Source organism: Schistocerca cancellata, chromosome 1 (assembly GCF_023864275.1).
Source record: "Schistocerca cancellata isolate TAMUIC-IGC-003103 chromosome 1, iqSchCanc2.1, whole genome shotgun sequence".
Classification (NCBI taxonomy): Eukaryota; Metazoa; Arthropoda; class Insecta; order Orthoptera; family Acrididae; genus Schistocerca; species Schistocerca cancellata.
Genome location: NC_064626.1, coordinates 1,170,688,721 through 1,170,709,925, shown reverse-complemented (window position 1 = coordinate 1,170,709,925; position 21,205 = coordinate 1,170,688,721). Strand labels below are relative to the sequence as shown.

The 21,205-nt window shown below is 45.6% G+C and overlaps 1 protein-coding gene across 1 annotated transcript in view; it reads left to right on the top strand.

Annotated features, from left to right (window-relative positions):
- Nucleotides 1-315: 315 nt before the first annotated feature.
- Nucleotides 316-21,205, top strand: part of LOC126140073 (uncharacterized) — a 52,872-nt gene continuing 31,982 nt past the window's right edge. Inside the window, exon 1 of the mRNA XM_049915232.1 lies at nucleotides 316-372. Coding sequence (XP_049771189.1) covers nucleotides 361-372 — 12 coding nt within the window. The 5' untranslated portion in view covers nucleotides 316-360. The remainder of the gene's footprint in view (nucleotides 373-21,205) is intronic.

Here is a 21,205-nt window from a genome sequence, read left to right as displayed (position 1 = left end):
TATCCACAAAATTCCAAAAAGAAATACAATGAAAGACGTAGGGACAGAACAGACACCAAGCACGGACTTCCTACACAGTAATGCCTTTTTTTCTGGCGCTCTCTTGCAAGTGTTCAAACGAACCTATTTCTAACAAGTCACGGGAAAATATTGCAAATGCTGGTTTGAGAAGTATTACTTTCAAAATAAATTTCCTTTTATGCAAGGTGAATTATGTTATGTGTGAGAATGTGCAATGGATTTCTTAAATCACAGAGAATTTGACTCTCATTCAAAACTTAATACTTTGAGAACCAGCCACTTGGAAAAATTTTGGGCCCAGAAGACCAGCCATTTTTGTCATTATTTAAAATCTTACATATGTATGAGAGGGTAACGTATGTAAAAATGGACCAATATTATATGTGAAAGCTTAGCTTTGCTTGCAGCTATACTATATTTATATTAATTTAAACGATTAACTTTTCCTATTTGTGTGTTTGCCCAACTGAACAGTGGTGCTGCTATTTGCTGTTTACATCATGTGTCCTTTGCTTTCAGTATTTGCTGTCATAGGCTGTTGAGATCAAATGGCATAGGCTATGAATGGTTGTCAAAAGTGCTTCACCATCTCTGTTTAAGTGCTTTCGGAACTAATGTACTTTATATGGTGAAATTCAAATCTATGTTTTCGTGAAAAGAAAATATGCAATGTATGTACTCTGTGCGTCAAAGGTCTTTCTGAACACATTGTTTTTTGGCTGTGTTTTGTTTCCTAAAGTGCTGGGAAATTCTACACTGGTGCATAAAATCTGTATCATTCAGAGGATTGAAAAGTTTTACAGATTTGAGGGAAATTATACTGTTACTTAAAGGGAAAAGGTATATTTTCACCCACGAAAAAGTGTATTTTCATCTGCAAAAAAAGTATTTTTAACTGGGAGATCCAGGAAAAAGCCGGGATTTTTTTGCTCGGCCACATATACATACTGTACAGAGAAACTAGTAGTATTGTTGCTAGCTAGGCTTTGCACTTGTGACAAAGAGTGTCCCTATCTTACGGATAAGAACTGTCACTCGGAAATGGGATTGAACAAGTACTTTATAATTCTTCACTTTGGAAGAGACATAAGGTTAGCTTAACCTTAGAAAGATCTTATGCAGCTCGCTTTTGTTCAAACAGTTGTAAAATAAAGTGAACAAATCTCAAACATGTAATTTCAATAAACCAGAGTCTTACTATCTTGTATCTATGCTTGAGCTGCACAATAAATGAAACTGCAATGCCTAGAAATTTTCATTTGATTGACATACAGCTGGCTTTTCTAGTCTCTCACTCACAAGGCAGTGTCCAAGTAAATCTCCAAAAATCTTCAAAATTATTAAGTTCTTCTGTTAACAGTTCTTTTACAATAATTGTTGCACTTTAGCAAGATTGCTACATATTAAACATGGTTCGCTCTTATGGATGGATTTCATACGCTCTACGCTAAATCTGGACATAAACAAAACAAGCATTGAACATTGAACTATACAGTTTGCATATAGAACTAACAGACCATATAAAGTATCCACCATTTTTGATGAATAAATGCACAGGGTTAGAACATATAGAGACACCATGATAGAAAGAGAACATAAACCCAACAAAAGAAACTCACCAAAATGATGCATCACACAAATATCCATCAATCACAACATCAGTACAACAAACACACCTTTGACAGAAGAGTGATTAATCTAATAGACATAAATTTATCTGAACAAGGAAACAGCCTGCTTGAAAAGTGTCCCAAGCATAACGTAAACACAGTGCCACACACAAGATAATACGGAATATCATAACAGAAAGTGAAAAGAAAGACTGAACACACCTGAATTTAATGCAAACTTAACAAAAGAACCATTCGCTGAGGAAATAAAACACATAATCAGACAGGAAAAAAACTACCATAAAAGAAACACAATGACAGCTGAAGAAAAAACCTACAGAAACTGCAGAAGAAATTAAACAAGAAAAGGTCAAAATCACAAAATCTGATGAGGGCAAGTCTATTGTACTCATAAAAGAAAAGGGATACATTGACAAAACATTAGAATTCATCCAAAGCAACAACATCACTGAATTAACAAGTGATCCAACAAACCAACACCAATGAGTCATAGAAAGCTCTGGAAAACATATAAACAATTTTCACAGAAACACAGATTACAAGAATAATACAGAAAATCCCAAGGCCCCATTCTAAAATCATTGCATAAAATTCACAAATCGGGTATCCCAATACAACCATTGATAACTTTACCGAGCACCAACATGCTACTTATGCAAACACACACACACACACTGCTACTGACAATGTACAAACACACCAAAAATAGATGTCTGAAGGACTCACCTGACATAATAGAAAAATAAAAAGTGAAAAAATACCAAACACAGGAACAGCAATTTAAATTGACTTAATTTCCATGCAAACACACTTTACTACAGAAGAAACCATCAGCATCACAAAAAAGAGGATTCTGTGGTTTAGGCAGCATTTGAGAAACAGAATGTTGGACTGGGTTTTAGCTAGGGAAAGGGATACTTTTCTGAACTGGTGCAGAGACATGGAGCAGGGTTCCACTGTTGCAGGGATGGTGTTGGGAAACAGAAATGTCATGAAATGGGGAGATGAAAGTGGCAGAGGGCTGTGAAGGAGCTGGTTAAGAGAAAAGACACATTAAAAAAAATAAAGACACACAAAAATATGCACAGATTTGTATAAATACACACAGGTGCATAAAAATATGCACAAATGTGAGAAACCACATGAAGCCATGTAAAAATCTCCATAGATTCATTAAAAACCTACAGAAATGTAGGAGAAAATGACAGATGAGGCATGGGAGTATAGGTTTGTTGGAATGAGGGAAGAGAGGAAGTGGGATAGGTTAGGGCAAGAATCACAAGTTCATGTGGCACAGGTAGGTGTGGAAAATAGACTGCTAAAATATGTGAGGATGAGGGAAGATGTTGGATCAATAGGAATAAATAGAATTATTGATGGGAAGAACTTGGGGCATTAGATGCTGAATCAACAATCCGCGGTCACATAGCCGTGTGTTGTATGCAGATGAGATTGTTGATACAATGTGGCTTGGAAGTGTATGCAGTTTGGAAGGTGGTGAATACACAAAGGAAAGAAGAGAAAGAATGGACACTGAGAAGACTAATGCTATAGAGAATAATAACTGAAAGAATATAAGTTCTCATTGACCAACCACTCCAACAAATTGTCCGTAATCTAACCTCACACACCAGAGATACTAACAACTTCTTACACTGACTCTCCACCATCCCCACTCCTTCACCTTTTCACCTTCTGGACCCCTAATTGTCACTGTTGGTGGCACATCAACATCCCTCACGCCCGTGGTCTTATTGCAGTTGAATACTACCTTTCCCAAAGTCCTTCAGACTCCAAACGTACTACCTGATTCCTCATACAGCGTACTGACTTTACCCTAACTCTCAACCAGTTCAACCCTCCCTGTTCACACTGCATCAGGGCTAGCGACAGCGTGAAGTTGGGTGATTGGGACACAATTGGCCAGAGCCAGCTGTGTGTGTGTGTGTGGGGGGGGGGGGGGGGGGGGGGTTGTAGAACGACTGTGAGGAGATTTGCTTAATAACCATTTCAAGCTGTAAGTAACGCCATTTTTTCTCCTTGTGTGCGAACTGGTGCCCACCGGTTGATTTAGTTGTCTGTCAGTTACCATGCTTGGAGTGCACTTTCCGAACGCTGGGACTTTCATCAACTTCTGTGAACTAGTCAACTTGCTTTATTTTGTTTTTGAAACCTGTGGATCAAGGTGCTGTGTAAGGTCAGTTTTGGACATGAGTGTGGTAGCATACAAGTTGGCGAATCATTCTTGTTGAACATTTGTTCTTGCCACTCTTTACACTACCGATGGCAGAATGTTTATCTAATGTATTTATGACTTTTTTTTTTCTTTTTTCTTTTCTTTTTTTTTTTTTTTTTTTTTTTGTCTGAGCGAATCTTTAAAAAAAATTGCTACCAGAAAATGGGCTAGAGTTGCCTGTCAGTAACTAGTGGTTAAGGCCTACATGCACTATTATCTCAGTTAGGTGTTACTCCTTAAAAATTGCCCTTTGGATTTGTTAATGTGTTCGAGCTAGTGCTCTTCCTATCGACTTCAGGTTATTCCTTCTTTTAAAAAGTAGTTATTTTCAATTGTTGATCTTAGTGGGCTATCACTCTTACCTTGAGCAGGCATTCAAATATTTTGTTACTACCAAATCAGCCTGGTGTAACCTGCCAGAGTGCCCTAATTAGTTGCTGAGGACCTTTTCTGCTATTCTATGGATCTGAGCTCACTGTGTTTAAAATTATCATTTTTCTGTTTGTCAGTTTTGCCGACAGGCACAATAAGACAGACTTACATAAAACTTTCAGCCACAGCCTTCACCCCTAAGAGAGACACACACATCATTCACAAACACAAGCAAGCAAGCACACCTCACACACACACGACTGCCGACTCCAGCCCGAGATGCTGGAGTTGGCAGTCATGTGTGCGTGAGGTATGTACTGTGTCCAGACTAAGCACCTGCAACTCTCGCTTCCCGCGAAGCAGACCGGTACAGCAGGCCCCGGACCGAGTAGGAGTCAACCTGGCCGGTTGTCCCGGAAACATAGACGCTTCCCAGAGACCACCAGGAGGCGTCCACGGCGCCGCAAGAGGTCGCTACAGCTGCGGACCTTTTTCCTTCCGCTCGACACGTGACTGCAAATAGAGCCAGCCATATCCATGCGCCAAGCAGTATTTAGGCTGGCAGAGGATCCTGGAGAGGCAGTTCATGCCGAGCGGGCCCACTGGTGTCATCGTAGCCGCCGCATCATCGTCCACCGCCGCCAGCGTACCGGAGCCATCCTCGCAGGGCTTCTACTAGCCCTGGGACACAGGTGACGGCAACGTGGACTCCGCGCCACTCTCCACGAGATGCCCGGGGCTTGTTTTGGTGAAGTTGATGGATACTACAGACAGTTTATGTTAGGAAGAATCTCTGATTTAGTTATTGGTAGGCTTGGAGGATCAGTCCTACCTCACGAATATTGTTATGTAAATTTTGAAGAAAGACTTTAGTTTAAATAAAAATGCTATAACTCACTCTCTGAGATTTTCCCATCCATGGACGGCGGATATATTAGTATGCTTGCTTGCTTTTTTTTTTGTGTGTGTGTGTGTGTTTTAAGGATAAAGGCTGTGGCTGAAAACTTTAAGTAAGTATTTTTTTATTGTGCCTGTTGCAACTCGACATGTCTTCTTTACGGTAAGTAGCAGTCCCCAACCACATGTTCTTTTGCCATGCAGAGGAGAAAGAGAAGAAGGAGGAGGAGAAGAACAAGAAGAGGCTTAGATCTTCAACTTACCAGGGGGTGTTGCACCCTCCCTCACAGTCAGGGTCTGAGCTTGCTTTGATGGATGTCACTCTGTCTTTACCGCTGTTGGTCACTGACCTGGCACGTTGTTGTTGTTGTTGTTGTTGTTGTTGTTGTCTTCAGTTCTGAGACTGGTTTGATGCAGCTCTCCATGCTACTCTATCCTATGCAAGCTTCTTCATGTCCCAGTACGTACTACAACCTACATCCTTCTGAATCTGCTTAGTGTATTCATCGCTTGGTCTCCCTCTACGATTTTTACCCTCCACACTGCCCTCCAATGCTAAATTTGTGATCCCTTGATGCCTCAGAACATGTCCTACTAACTGGTCCCTTCTTTTTGTCAAGTTGTGCCACATATTCCTCTTCTCGCCAATTCTATTCACTACCTCCTCATTAGTTATGTGATCTACCCATCTAATCTTCAGCATTCTTCTGTAGCACCACATTTTGAAAGCTTCTATTCTCTTGTCCAAACTATTTATCCTCCATGTTTCACTTCTATACATGGCTACACTCCATACAAATACTTTCAGAAATGACTTCCTGACACTTAAATCTATACTCGATGTTAACAAATTTCTCTTCTTCAGAAACGCTTTCCTTGCCATTGCCAGTCTACATTTTATATCCTCTCTATTTCGACCATCATCAGTTATTTTGCTCCCCAAATAGCAAAACTCCTTTACTACTTTAAGTGTCTCATTTCCTAATCTAACACCCTCAACATCACCCGACTTAATTCGACTACATTCCATTATCCTCGTTTTGCTTCTGTTAATGTTCATCTTATATCCTCCTTTCAAGATGCTGTCCATTCCCTTCAACTGCTCTTCCAAGTCCTTTGCTGTCTCTGACAGAATTACAATGTCATTGGTGAACCTCAACGTTTTTATTTCTTCTCCATGGATTTTAATACCTACTTCGAATTTTTCTTTTGTTTCCTTTACTGCTTGCTCAATATACAGATTGAATAACATCGGGGTCAGGCTACAACCCTGTCTCACTCCCTTCCCAACCGCTGCTTCCCTTTCATGCCCCTAGACTCTTATAGCTGCCATCTGGTTTCTGTACAGATTGTAAATAGCCTTTTGCTCCCTGTATTTTACCCCTGCCACCTTTAGAATTTGAAAAAGAGTATTCCAGTCAACATTGTCGAAAGCTTTCTCTAAGTCTACAAATGCTAGAAATGTAGGTTTGCCTTTCCTTAATCTATTTTCTAAGATAAGTCGTAGGGTCAGTATTGCCTCACGGGTTCCAACATTTCTGCGGAATCCAAACTGATCTTCCCCGAGGTCGGCTTCTACTAGTTTTTCCATTCGTCTGTAAAGAATTCGCGTTAGTATTTTGCAGCTGTGTCTTATTAAACTGATAGTTCGGTAATTTTCACATCTGTCAACACCAGCTTTCTTTGGGATTGGAATTATTATATTCTTCTTGAAGTCTGAGGGTATTTCGTCTGTCTCATACATCTTGCTCACCAGATGGTAGAGTTTTGTCAGGACTGGCTCTCCCGAAGCCGTCAGTAGTTCCAATGGAATGTTGTCTACTCCCGGGGCCTTGTTTCGACTCAGCTCTTTCAGTGCTCTGTCAAACTCTTCACGCAGTATCGTATCTCCCATTTCATCTTCATGTACATCTTCTTCCATTTCCATAATATTGTCCTCAAGTACATTGCCCTTATATAGACCCTCTATATACTCCTTCCACCTTTCTCCTTTCCCTTCTTTGCTTAGAACTGGGTTTCCATCTGAGCTCTTGATATTCATACAAGTGGTTCTCTTATCTCCAAAGGTCTCTTTAATTTTCCTGTAGGCAGTATCTATCTTACCCCTAGTGAGATAAGCCTCTACATCCTTACATTTGTCCTCTAGCCATCCCTGCTTAGCCATTTTGCACTTCCTGTCGATCTCATTTTTGAGACGTTTGTATTCCTTCTTGCCTGCTTCATTTACTGCATTTTTATATTTTCTCCTTTCGTCAATTAAATTCAATATTTCTTATGTTACCCAAGGATTTCTACTAGCCCTCGTCTTTTTACCTACTTGATTCTCTGCTGCCTTCACTCCTTCGTCCTGCAGAGCTATCCATTCAGGGTGTATACGGCCCGGGACATCCGGGAGATCCGGGAAAAACCCGGGAATTTTTTCATCCGGGACAAATCCGGGAAAAACCCGGGAATTTTTTAGAATTCCGGGATTTTTCATTGTTTTAGATTTCAGTTAGTTTTGTAGGTTTGACGTGTAAGATCAGATACGCTGACAAAGAACTTCAGTCCACTACTGCTGAATAATACTGCAGCAATGAAACATAAATCAGAGAATAACACCAAAATAAAAGTTTAGTTGGATAGAAAATGGGTAATTTACACAATGCACAGACCAGTTTGCCGACACCGAAAAGTGTCAAAGGCTTTAAGGTCGAAGATTATGCAGTACGTCCGTAACAACTAACGTGCATTCGATGTGCGTGACGTCACAACTGTTTAAATTTCTAACAATCACCAGAAAATATTACGAATAGTGGCTTGAGATGCGTTACTTTCAAAGTAAATTTCCATGCAAGATGATTTATGTTACGTGTGAGAATGTGCAGTGAATTTCTTAAATAACAGGGCTTTATAACTTTCATTCAAAACGTAACACTTTGAGGATCAGCTATTTGAAAAATGTGGAGCCCAGAAGATAAGTCATTTATGCCACTATTTAAAATTTTACTGGCACATTTGTATTTGATATGACTTAACATGTAACGCTAAAAAAAGACCGAGCTTCAGGTTAGTTTTCATGTTTAATGTTGTTCTTTCATAGATAAAAAATTATGCAATCGATGCCAAAAAGTGTAATTGACCTTCAAAAAAATGTGCATAATGTATTACTGAGCAATGTCACAAGTCTCTTCATGCCAGAACACTTCGACTTTTCTACGCAACTGATAATCATTTTGGCACGATTTTAATTGCCAAATTAGAGCCTGTTAGTAGGCCTACGGACTTCCTATCATTGTAGGACTAATAACAGTGGATGCCAATAGACGGTGCAATTCTCGTTCGTACATACACATCTGCTTACGAGTTAACGGGTGTAGAAACGCACTTGGCTGAGTTGAGCGAGCTCGGCTAACTTCGTAATGTACGCGCCGCGGCCTGTCTTTCTCGTAGGCGCCGTGGCCTGTCTTTCTCGTAGGCCTCGTGCTCTGAATAACTGCCGTCATTCGCTAGCGAGGTCACGTGACATGAGCTATGACTCGCTGACAAAAGTGCATCACTCAACGCAATCTCTATTTTAGAGTTTCGGAAGCTACCGTGCTGTAATTTGTGGAATTTGTGTAAATACTTTCGCAATACGAAAATAATTGTCTCGCATCAAACAACTTTCCAAACGCATTGTTTTTCCAGGATTTCGTTTCCTAAAGTGGTGGGACGTCCTCCGCCGGTATAAGACCTTTACGATTCAAAGGACTGATACGTTTTATAGCTCCGAGGGAAAGTATACTGTTACTTAACCCGGATGTATTTTCACCCGCTTTATACGCAATTTCATCCGGGAGAAATTGTGTTTTTAACTGGGAAATCCGGGAAAAATCCGGGAATTTTTTTTTCTTGTCCACGTAGACACCCTGCCATTCTTCTTCTACTGTATTTCTTTCCCCCATTCCTGTCAATTGTTCCCTTATGCTCTCCCTGAAACTCTGTACAACCTCTGGTTTAGTCAGTTTATCCAGGTTCCATCTCCTTAAATTCCCACCTTTTTGCAGTTTCTTCAGTTTTAACCTACGGTTCATAACCAATAGATTGTGGTCAGAGTCCACATCTGCCCCTGGAAATGTCTTTAATTTAAAACCTGGTTCCTAAATCTCTGTCTTACCATTATATAATCTATCTGATACCTTCTAGTGTCTCCAGGATTCATCCATGTATGCAACCTTCTTTCATGATTCTTGAACCAAGTGTTAGCTATGATTAAGTTATGCTCTGTGCAAAATTCTACCAGGCAGCTTCCTTTTCCATTTCTTAGCCCCAATCCATATTCACCTACTACGTTTCCTTCTCTCCCTTTTCCTACACTCGAATTCCAGTCACCCATGACTATTAAATTTTCGTCTCCCTTCACTATCTGAGTAAATTCTTTTATTTCATCATACATTTCATCAATTTCTTCGTCATCTGCAGAGCTAGTTGGCATATAAACTTGTGCTACTGTAGTAGGCGTGGGCTTCGTGTCTATCTTGGCCACAATAGTGCGTTCACTATGCTGTTTGTAGTAGCTTACCCGCACTCCTATTTTTTTAGCTTATTCATTATTAAACCTACTCCTGCATTACTCCTATTTGATTTTGTATTTATAACCCTATATTCACCTGACCAAAAGTCTTGTTCCTCCTGCCACCGAAATTCACTAATTCCCACTATATAACTTTAACCTACCCATTTCCCTTTTTAAATTTTCTAACCTACTTGCCCGATTAAGGGATCTGACATTCCACGCTCCGATCCGTAGAACGCCAGTTTTCTTTCTCCTGATAACGACATCCTCTTGAGTAGTCCCCGCCCGGAGATCCGGATGGGGGACTATTTTACCTCCGGAATATTTTACCCAAGAGGACGCCATCATCATTTAACCATACAGTAAAGCTGCATGCCCTCGGCAAGAATTACAGCCGTAGTTTCCCCTTGCTTTCAGCTGTTCGCAGTACCAGCACGGCAAGGCCGTTTTGGTTAGTGTTACAAGGCCAGATCAGTCAATCATCCAGACTTTTGCCCCTGCAACTACTGAAAAGGCTGCTGCCGCTCTTGAGGAACCACATGTTTGTCTGGCCTCTCAACAGATACCCCTCCGTTGTGGTTGCATCTACTGTACAGCCATCTGTATCGCTGAGACACGCAAGCCTCCCCACCAATGGCAAGGTCCATGCTTCATGGGGGTGACTTGGCACAGTGGACATTTTTCCTGTCCGTGACCAACTGTTCTCTTGTGCTCTCCCCTCCAATGGAACTTTAATGTATACTATCATTGCCTTTCAGAATTGCCATCTCCTCTTTCTCTCTGTTCTGTAGCTTGTGTTATATTGCAGCATTCTCATTTCGAGGACACTCATTCACCAACTATTTATGGTTCCCAAGCCTTCTGTCAGAATGGGGTCACCCCATTGTAAACCTCTGGTGGTGTCTGTATGTTGGTCCATACAGACATAATTAGTTCCTGGATTCATCTTCCAACCTCACTGGGAGCAGTGGCTGTTTGGGTCCTTTTAGATATGCAGTAACAATATACAAGCTTTATCTACACCCCCCCCCCCTTCCCAAGACCCACCTCCTATGATTCTTCCTCTTTTTGCCCTCCTTAAACAGTTCCTTCCTCCCTTCCTTCTCCTTGGGGATTTTGACACCATAACCCTTTGTGGTGCAGTACTGCAACTACTGTCTGGAAAAGGATTGTTGAAGTCCTGCAGGCAGGGCATGAACTCTGCTTCCTCAACACTGGAGCTCCCACACACTTTAGTGTGGTACACGGCATGTTCTCGGCCATTGATCTTTCCATTTGTAGCCCTGAATTCTTTCCCTCTGTTAATTTGGCGTTCATGATGATTTGTGTGACAGCAGTTATTTTTCGATTGTCTTACCTTTTCTTCAGAATCCCATGCCTGGCTGCCCTTCCAGACGGGCCTTTATCAATGTGGATGCCTTTTCCTTGGCTGCCATCCCATCCATTCCTTCACACAGTGAGATTGGTAAGTTTCTACAGAGTTTGACTGACGCCATCCTTTCAGCAAGTACTTCAGCAAACCCTGTTACTTAAGATTTCTCGGACAGAAGACTGTCCCGTGATGGGCCCTCGAAATTGCTGCAGCTATTAAAGACCACTGTCGTGCCCTTGAATGCCATAAACAGCATTCATCTCTTGACCACCTCCTTTAAACAGCTTCATGCTCGGGCCCATTATCTAATTAAATGCCAGAAACAGATTTGCTGGGAACAATATGTCACTGCTATAGTGCCATATACTCCCTCTTTGCATGTATGGGCAAATATCATGCGCATTTTTGATTGCCATCTTCCTATAAGCTTACAAGGGATTTTACTGAATGGTGTTATCCTCACGAGCCTGGTCTCTGTTACTGACTGTTTTGCTTGAAATTTTTCCGAGGCCTCATTTTTACATCTACATCTACATTTATACTCTGCAAGCCACCCAACGGTGTGTGGCGGAGGGCACTTTACGTGCCACTGTCATTACCTCCCTTTCCTGTTCCAGTCGCGTATGGTTCGCGGGAAGAACGACTGTCTGAAAGCCTCAGTGCGTGCTCTAATCTCTCTAATTTTACATTCGTGATCTCCTCGGGAGGTATAAGTAGGGGGAAGCAATATATTCGATACCTCATCCAGAAATGCACCCTCTCGAAACCTGGCGAGCAAGCTACTCCGCGATGCAGAGCGCCTCTCTTGCAGAGTCTGCCACTTGAGTTTGTTAAACATCTCCGTAACGCTATCACGGTTACCAAATAACCCTGTGACGAAACGCGCTTCTCTTCTTTGGATCTTCTCTATCTCCTCCGTCAACCCGATCTGGTACGGATCCCACACTGATGAGCAATACTCAAGTATAGGTCGAACAAGTGTTTTGTAAGCCACCTCCTTTGTTGATGGACTACATTTTCTAAGGACCCTCCCAATGAATCTCAACCTGGTACCCGCCTTACCAACAATTAATTTTATATGATCATTCCACTTCAAATTGTTCCGCACGCATACTCCCAGATATTTTACAGAAGTAACTGCTACCAGTGTTTGTTCTGCTATCATATAATCATACAATAAAGGATCCTTCTTTCTATGTATTCGCAATACATTACATTTGTCTATGTTAAGGGTCAGTTGCCACTCCCTGCACCAAGTGCTTATCCGCTGCAGATCTTCCTGCATTTTGCTACAATTTTCTAATGCTGCAACTTCTCTGTATACTACAGCATCATCCGCGAAAAGCCGCATGGAACTTCCGACACTATCTACTAGGTCATTTATATATATGGTGCAAAGCAATGGTCCCATAACACTCCCCTGTGGCACGCCAGAGGTTACTTTAATGTCTGTAGACGTCTCTCTGTTGATAACAACATGCTGTGTTCTGTTTGCTAAAAACTCTTCAATCCAGCCACACAGCTGGTCTGATATTCCGTAGGCTCTTACTTTGTTTATCAGGCGACAGTGCGGAACTGTATCAAACGTCTTCCGGAAGTCAAGAAAAATAGCATCTACCTGGGAGCCTGTATCTAATATTTTCTGGGTCTCATGAACAAATAAAGCGTGTTGGGTCTCACACGATCGCTTTTTCCGGAATCCATGTTGATTCCTACATAGTAGATTTTGAGTTTCCAAAAACGACATGATACTCGAGCAAAACACATGTTCTAAAATTCTACAACAGATCGACGTCAGAGATATAGGTCTATAGTTTTGCGCATCTGCTCGACGACCCTTCTTGAAGACTGGGACTACCTGTGCTCTTTTCCAATCATTTGGAACCTTCTGTTCCTCTAGAGACTTGCGGTACACGGCTGTTAGAAGGGGGGCAAGTTCTTTCGCGTACTCTGTGTAGAATCGAATTGGTATCCCGTCAGGTCCAGTGGACTTTCCTCTGTTGAGTGATTCCAGTTGCTTTTCTATTCCTTGGACACTTATTTCGATGTCAGCCATTTTTTCGTTTGTGCGAGGATTTAGAGAAGGAACTGCAGTGCGGTCTTCCTCTGGGAAACAGCTTTGGAAAAAGGTGTTTAGTATTTCAGCTTTATGCTTGTCATCCTCTGTTTCAATGCCATCATCATCCCGGAGTGTCTGGACATGATGTTTTGAGCCACTTACTGATTTAACGTAAGACCAGAACTTCCTAGGATTTTCTGTGAAGTCGGTACCTAGTACTTTACTTTCGAATTCACTGAACGCTTCACGCATAGCCCTCCTTACGCTAACTTTGACATCGTTTAGCTTCTGTTTGTCTGAGAGGTTTTGGCTGCGTTTAAACTTGGAGTGAAGCTCTCTTTGCTTTCGCAGTAGTTTCCTAACTTTGTTGTTGTACCACGGTGGGTTTTTCCCGTCCCTCACAGTTCTACTCGGCACGTACCTGTCTAAAACACATTTTACGATTGCCTTGAACTTTTTCCATAAACACTCAACATTGTCAGTGTCGGAACAGAAATTTTCGTTTTGATCTGTTAGGTAGTCTGAAATCTGCCTTCTATTACTCTTGATAAACAGATAAACCTTCCTCCCTTTTTTATATTCCTATTAACTTCTATATTCAGGGATGCTGCAACGGCCTTATGATCACTGATTCCCTGTTCTGCACTTACAGAGTCGAAAAGTTCGGGTCTGTTTGTTATCAGTAGGTCCAAGATGTTATCTCCACGAGTCGGTTCTCTGTTTAATTGCTCGAGGTAATTTTCGGATAGCGCACTCAGTATAATGTCACTAGTCCACTGTATGCCTGCGTTCCGTTTTCGTTTTCTCAAACACCATCTGGAACAACTTCCTTTATCTTTTGTTGCCCGTTGCCTAGAGTCTTATAACGACTCTAGTGAGTGGGAATTCACCAGTACCCTGGCTCTCTGCCTTGGCATGGATCCTTGACTAAACCCTGTGTGCACAACCAAATTCTTCAACACTTATCTGTCGCTAGCCAATGTCATATATTTGTCCTTTTCAGCTGTCTCTGGAGCAAGGGGAAATTTCCTCTCCAGTGGCGAAAAGTGTCATTATTCTAGTTTTGAAATTGGTAATCTGCTTCTCATCAGATTGACAGCTGTCATCTGATCAGTTTAATCAAGCCCTCTGCAAGTTACTTGAGTGTATGGAGTCGATGAGTGTATTGTATCCTTGAATCCTGAGACCTTTTAGCTTCAACCCAGGGTGGTTTTCACTGAGGCCTCTATACTGCAGATAATTTAGTCCACCAGGAGTCTACTATCTGAACGGCTTTTGCCCTGTGATCTGCTCCAGATTTTTATCCAGAACTTTCTTTCATATTGCAGTTTTCAGGTGCAGATTGGTGCCTCCTGTAGCACCTCCCATATGCAGGAGAACGGGGTGCAGCATGGTTCTGTTTTGAGTGTCCCTCTCATTTTTTACTGGCTATCAATGGTCTGGTGGCAGCTGTGGGACCTATGGTGGTGCCCTCTGTGTATGCTGATGACTTTTGTATTTAATTTTGTTCCTTTTTGTTGACCATTGCTGAACACAGACAGCAGTGAGCAATACATAGAGTGCAATCCTGGGCTCTTATTCATGACAGCTAATTTTTGGCTATCAAGACCTGCATTACACATTTCTGTTGTTGCCGTACAGCTCATCGTCATCTGGGTCTGTACCCTGATGGCCAGCCCCTAAATGTGATGGACTCTCATCATTTTTTGGGATTGGTCTTTGATGCCTGGTTGACATGACTTCCCCATCTTCATCAACTAAAGCAGACGTGTTGGTCACACCTCAATCAGTGCTCTTTGATACCCCAGCAATACCAACTGGGACACAGGCATCTCTATTCTGCTACTGCTCTATAAGGTGTTGGTCCGGTCCCACCTAGATTATGAGGGGTGTCGCGTACGGCTTGACATCACCTTCTAAGTTGCAGATGCTGGACTCGATACACCCCGATACACCATTGTGGGGTATAGCTGGCAACTAGTGCCTTTTGGACGAGCCCTGTGATCAGACTCCTAGCAGATGCAGGGTTCCCACTGTTGTGGGTTCTGTGGCAACAACAGCTTATCACTTATGTGTGGCAACAACAGCTTATCACTTATGTGTGGCAACAACAGCTTATCACTTACGTGTCATGCATCTGCTGCTCCCCAGATCACTCAAACTAGCATCTTCTCTTTGGAGATACAGAGCTCCACCTGCCATAAAGCTGGTCCAGGTCTTGGGTTATGATTGCCATACGCATCTTGTCCCTTTTTTCAAAACTCCAGCTTTCCCCTCTACCACGTATTCTCTGGACATACTCATGTACACCTCTGTGGTGCTTCGCCTGTTAACAGCTCCATCTTGACCTATCACAAGGTCCGAAAGATTTGGCTCCACCTGAGGTCCTCTGCCGCCAATTCTTCTCCATTGTCAGTGCATTTTGACATTCAGAATTAGTCTCTACTAATGACTCAGTGGCTTTGCATATGTTCATGCAGGATGCAGTGACCTCTGCTTCTTGCTGGATGGTTGCAGTGTTTTCACTGCGGAGTTGGTAGCCATCTCTCTTGCTCTTCAGCATATCATTTCTTGCACTGGTGAGTCCTTCAAGGTTTGTAGTGACTCCTTGAGCAGCTTATAGACTCTTGACCAGTGTTATCTTTGCCATCCCTTGGTTCTGACTATCCAGGAATCCCTTTTTGACCTCAAACGATGTGGACACCTGGTGGTCATTGTCTGGATACTGGGTCACGTTAGGATCCTGAGTAAAGAGCAGGCTGGTCAAATTGGCTGTTGGCAAGCCGCCTCTTGAGATTGGTATTCTTTCACTGGACCTCCGATCAGTATCACGCTGTCAAGTTCTAAGGCTTTGGAATGCAGAATGGCATACTCTGACTTCACGGAACAAACTACGGGTGATAAAGGAGACCACGAATTAGTGAATGTCCTCCATGCAAGCCTTCCATGAGGACTCCATCGTCCTTTTCTGATTTCACGTTGGCCCTACTTGGCTGACTCATGGTCATCTCCTACCACGTGTACCAGTATGAAATGAGTGTTAAGATACAAATGTGTCGATAGGGAACATTTGTTGTGGACAAGCCTTAATTTTTTTTTGTTTGGTTGGTATGACATCTGTCAAAGATATTTAGTATACATCAAGTCATGGAACAAACATCATATGTTTTCATCGTGCTAACAATGTCGAATTTTGTACCAGAAAGTGATGATTTGCGAAAAGCATTAATTTTTTGTTTTCATTTGAAAAAAAGTGCTGCAGAGTGGCATCAAATGCTTGTCGAGGCATATGGTGATCATGCTCTATCAGAAGCAACATGCAAAAGATGGTTTCAACAGTGCAGAAATAATGATTTTGATGTAAGAAATGAAGAACGTGGAAGACCACCAAAAAAGTTCGAAGACGCCGAATTGCAAGCAATATTGGATGAAGATGATACTTTGAGTCAGAAGCAAATGGCAGCAATGCTAAATGTTGCACAACAAACAATTGCTGACAGTTTGAAAGCTATGGGAAAGAACCAAAAGTGTGGAAAATGGGTGCCACATGAATTTAATGAAAGACAGATGGAAAACCGAAATACCATTTGTCAAATTTTGCTTCAAAGACATGAAAGAAAATCAGTTTTGCATCGATTGTTACTGGTGATGAAAAATTGATTTATTTTAAGAATCCTAAATGGGAAAAAACCTGGGTTAATCTGGGACAACCATCAACATCGACTGCAAAACCAGATCGATTTGGCTAGAAGACAATGCTCTGTGTTTGGTGGGATCAGAAAGGTGTGGTGTATCATGAGCTTCTAAAACCTGGTGAAACTGTGAATACTAATTGCTACAGACAACAGATGATCAATTTGAACTACGCATTGATCGAAAAAAGACCAGAATGGGCCAGAGGATATGGCAGAGTAATTTTTTTACACGACAATGCACCTGCACACAAAGCAAAACTGGTTCAGGATACAAGCAAAACACTTGGCTGGGAGCTGCTACCCCACTCGCTGTATTCACCAGACTTGGCCCCTTCCGACTACCATTTGTTTTCATCAATAGGACACACATTGGCTGAAGAACACTTCAATTTCTACAAAGAAGTCGAAAATTGGGTGTCTGATTGGTTTGCTTCAAAACACGAAGACTTCTATTGGTGTGGTGTCCACAAATTGCCAGAAAGGTGGTCAAAATGCATAGAAAGCAATGGTCAGTACTTTGAATAAAATGTTTTTACTTTTCAATTCAAATTAGTGTTTCATTTTCACAAAAAAAAAAAAAAACGCTCATTTCATACCGGTACACCTGGTATGTCACAAGGATCTGGCCCATTGTCATTGTGGTGCCCATTTGGTGATGGCTCACATTTTGCTGGACACTCCTGACGTAGCCTACCTGTGGCAGACTCTTAGTCTTCGTGACTCGCTACCCGTAGTGTTAGCAGATGATGCCTTAGGGGCTAACATGGTTTTACAGTTTATTCATCATCATTTCATCACTCTCTCTAAGGCCTTGTCCCTTATAGGGGTTGGCAGAATGGCCCATTGTCTCCTCTACCCGGACCAGACAATCGCTATCTGGGCCTGGTGGTCTGACCCACCTCTTGCCCTACACGTTTGTTTGCTCTTCTTCCCTTTCTCACGTGTTCTGTGACATTTGGTGATCTTCTTCTGTTCTCTCACCCTGTCCGTGTCACTAGTCTTTGGTGTGTATTGTTGGGAGAGGTGCCTCTGATAAGTGGTGGGAGGTATGTCCCCTTTGAGGGCCTCCAGCTACTCCCTGGACAAAGAATCTCTCTTGCCTCCCTTCTTTCCCCCTTTTTTTCTTCCTTATTCCTTTATCTTGGGGTTTTCTTTCCTTGAGTTTCACTCACTAAGTCCTCCTTTGGTGCATGGTTTTGCTGCCTTGCCTGTACCGGGTAGGAGGTACTGATGACCTTGTAGGTTAATCCTTAAACCGACCAGCCACTCAAACAACCAGCCATAACTCCTACTTGTTTGGAGGGAAGCAATACAACCATATCCATCGCACAGCAATGGGCACAAACATGGCACTCCCCTATGCCAACCTATTCATGAACCAACTGGAGGAGACCTACCTAGCTTCCCAAAATGCCAAACCCTATTCTGGTGCAGGGTTCATTGATGACATCTTCATGATCTGGACTTGGGGCGAAGACACCCTTTCTTCATTTCTTCACAACCTCAACATCTTCTCTGCCATCTGCATCACCTGGCCCTCGTTGGCTAAGTGTGCCACCTTCCTCAATGTTGACTTCCTCCTCTCTGATGGCTCCAACCACCCCTCTGTCCACATTAAATCCACCAACCACCAACAGCACCTGCATTTAGACAGCTGTCATCAGTTCTACACAAAAAAGCCCCACCCATACAGCATAGCCACCCGGGGACGGTGAATCTGCAGTGACAAGAATTCCCTTCCTCAGTATGATGGTCTCACCAGAGCCGTCACAGACAGGCACTATCTCCCAGACATAGTCTGCAAACAGATCTTCTGTGCCATGTCCCATCACACATTCAATCCTCCCACCACCCCAAGAACCAGCTACAAAGGAGTGCCCCCTGTATCACTCAATACCATCCCAGACTGGAACCATCGAAACACATCCTTTGCCAGGCTTCGATTACCTATCATCATCCCCTGAAATGAGACACATCCAACCCAAGATCCTTCCCATCCTTCCTAAGTTTGTGTTCTGTCACCAAACCAATCTCCACAACATCCTAGTCCATCCCTATGCCCCTACCAATCCCAACCTCTTGCAACAGGAATCATATCCCCGTGTAGGACGCAGGTGAAAGACCTGCCCCATCCACCCACCCATCCAGCAATTCTATTTCCAGTGCTGTCACAGGCTTATCCTGTACTGTCAAAGACCAGGCCACTTGTGAAAACAGCCATGTCCTATACCAGCACTGCTGGCCCCTCCACTCGACAGCCCTTCCCCTTGCCGGCCCCTCCCCGAACCGGCCCCTCACCTAACCGGCCCATCACCTAACTGGCCCCTCCCCTCGCTGGCCCCTCCCCCCGCTGCCCACTCCCTGTCCTTCGACGGTCACTCCCCTCCCTCGCAGGCCCCTCCCTCCCGTCTGCGGCCGCTCCCCATCCCCTTGGCTGCCCCTCCCATTACCACGGCTGCCCCTCCCCCCCAACGTTTCTACCCCTCCCCCACCATGGCGGACTTCTCCTCCCCCCGCGCCGGCCCCTATGCCGCCGCCGTGGCCCACACCCACACCCCCTCACGGCAGCCCCTGCCCCTGTCGATGCGGCCCACACCACGCCCGCGGCGGCCCCTCCCTGCGGCGGCCCCTCCCCTCCCCTCGGCAGTGCCACCCCTCGGCAGTGCCTCCCCTCGGCGGCGCCTCCCCTCGGCGGCGCCTCCCCTCGGCGGCACCTCCCCTCGGCGGCTCCTCCCCTCGGCGGCTCCTCCCCTCGGCGGCTCCTCCCCTCGGCGGCTCCTCCAATCGGCGGTCCCTCCCCTCGCCGGCCCCTCCCCTCGCCGGCCCCTCCCCTCGCCGGCCCCTCCCCTCGCCGGCCCTTCCCCTCGCCGGCCCCTCCTGTCGCCTCACTTCGCCTGACCCACCCCTAGGCTCGCCGGACCCTCCCTGGACCCTCCCCTCCACCTGACCCTCTTATCCTCTCGCTGGCCTCCTTCCCTCCCCGCCTCAGCACCTTCTCTCCCCTCCCCTCACCAGCTGCTCCCCTCCCCAGACCCTCCCCTCCCTTGCCGGTTACTCCCATCCCATCGCCGGCCACACCCCTCGCACACCCCTTCCTCCTCCCCTTGCCGGCCCCTCCCTCCTCCCCTCGGTGGCCGCTCCTCTCCCTAGGCGGCCCCCCCTCTGGGGCCCAACCCCTCGGCGGCCCCTCCCCTCCCCTCAGTGGCCCCTCCCCTCCCCTGGTGGCCCCTCCCCTCCTTTCGATGGCCCCTCCCTTCCCCACGCTGGCTCCTCCTCTCGCAGGCCACTACCCACGCCGGACCCTCACCACACCAGACTTTCCCCACACCGGCCTCTCCCCTCGCTGGCCCCTTCCTTCACCGGCCCCTCCCCTCGCTGGCCCCTTCCTTCACCGGCCCCTCCCCTCGCCGGCCCCTCCCTCCTCCCCTCGGCGGCCGCTCCTCTCCCTAGGCGGCCCCCCCTCTGGGGCCTATCACTCGGCGGCCTCTCCCCTCCCCTCAGTGGCCCCTCCCGTCCCCTGGTGGCAGCTCCCCTCCTTTCGACGGCCCCTCCCTACCCCACGCCAGCTCCTCCCCTCGCAGGCCACTACCCACGCTGGACCCTCACCACACCGGACTTTCCCCACACCGGTCTTTCCCCTCGCTGGCCCCTTCCTCCACCGGCCCCTCCCCACACTGGCCCTTTCCGTCCCCTCCCCTCACCTGACCCTCCTCTAGCCCCTAACCAGATACACCCCACCCCCTGACCCTCCTGTCCCCACTCTGGCCTCCTTCCCTCCCCTCCCCAGCAATTCCTCTCCCCTCCCCAGCTCCTTCCTCCTCATACCCTCTCTCTCCTCCCCTCCCTGACGCCTCACCCCTCCCCTCCCCGGACCCTCCCTCCCCTCCCTTTCCCAACCCCTCGCCGCCACTCCCTGGCTCCTCACCTCCCCTCCCCTCCCAGGCTCCTCACCTCCCCTCCCCTCCCCTCCCAAACCCCACGCCTCCACTCCCAGGCCCCTCGCCTCTCCTCCCCTCCCAAACCCCTTGCCACCCCTCCCAGGCCCCTCGCCTCCCTTCCCAGGCCTCTCCCTCCCCTGCCCACCCCAGCCCCTCCCTCCACCCGCTGGGCCATCCCCCCTGCGCCTCCTCTCATGCCCCCCTCTTGCACCCCCTCTGGTGCGCCGTCTGGCCCACCCTTTCATGGCCCACCGTCTCGTGGCCCACCCTCTCGTGGCCTCCGCTCCTTGTGCTCCCCGCTCCTCATGGCCCCCACTCCTCGTGGCCTACCCCACCCTGCTCGTGGCCTACCCCACCCTCCTCATGGCCCACTCCACCCTCCTCGTGGCCTACCCCACCCATCTCGTGGCCCACCCCACCCATCTCGTGGCCCACCCAAGCATCCTC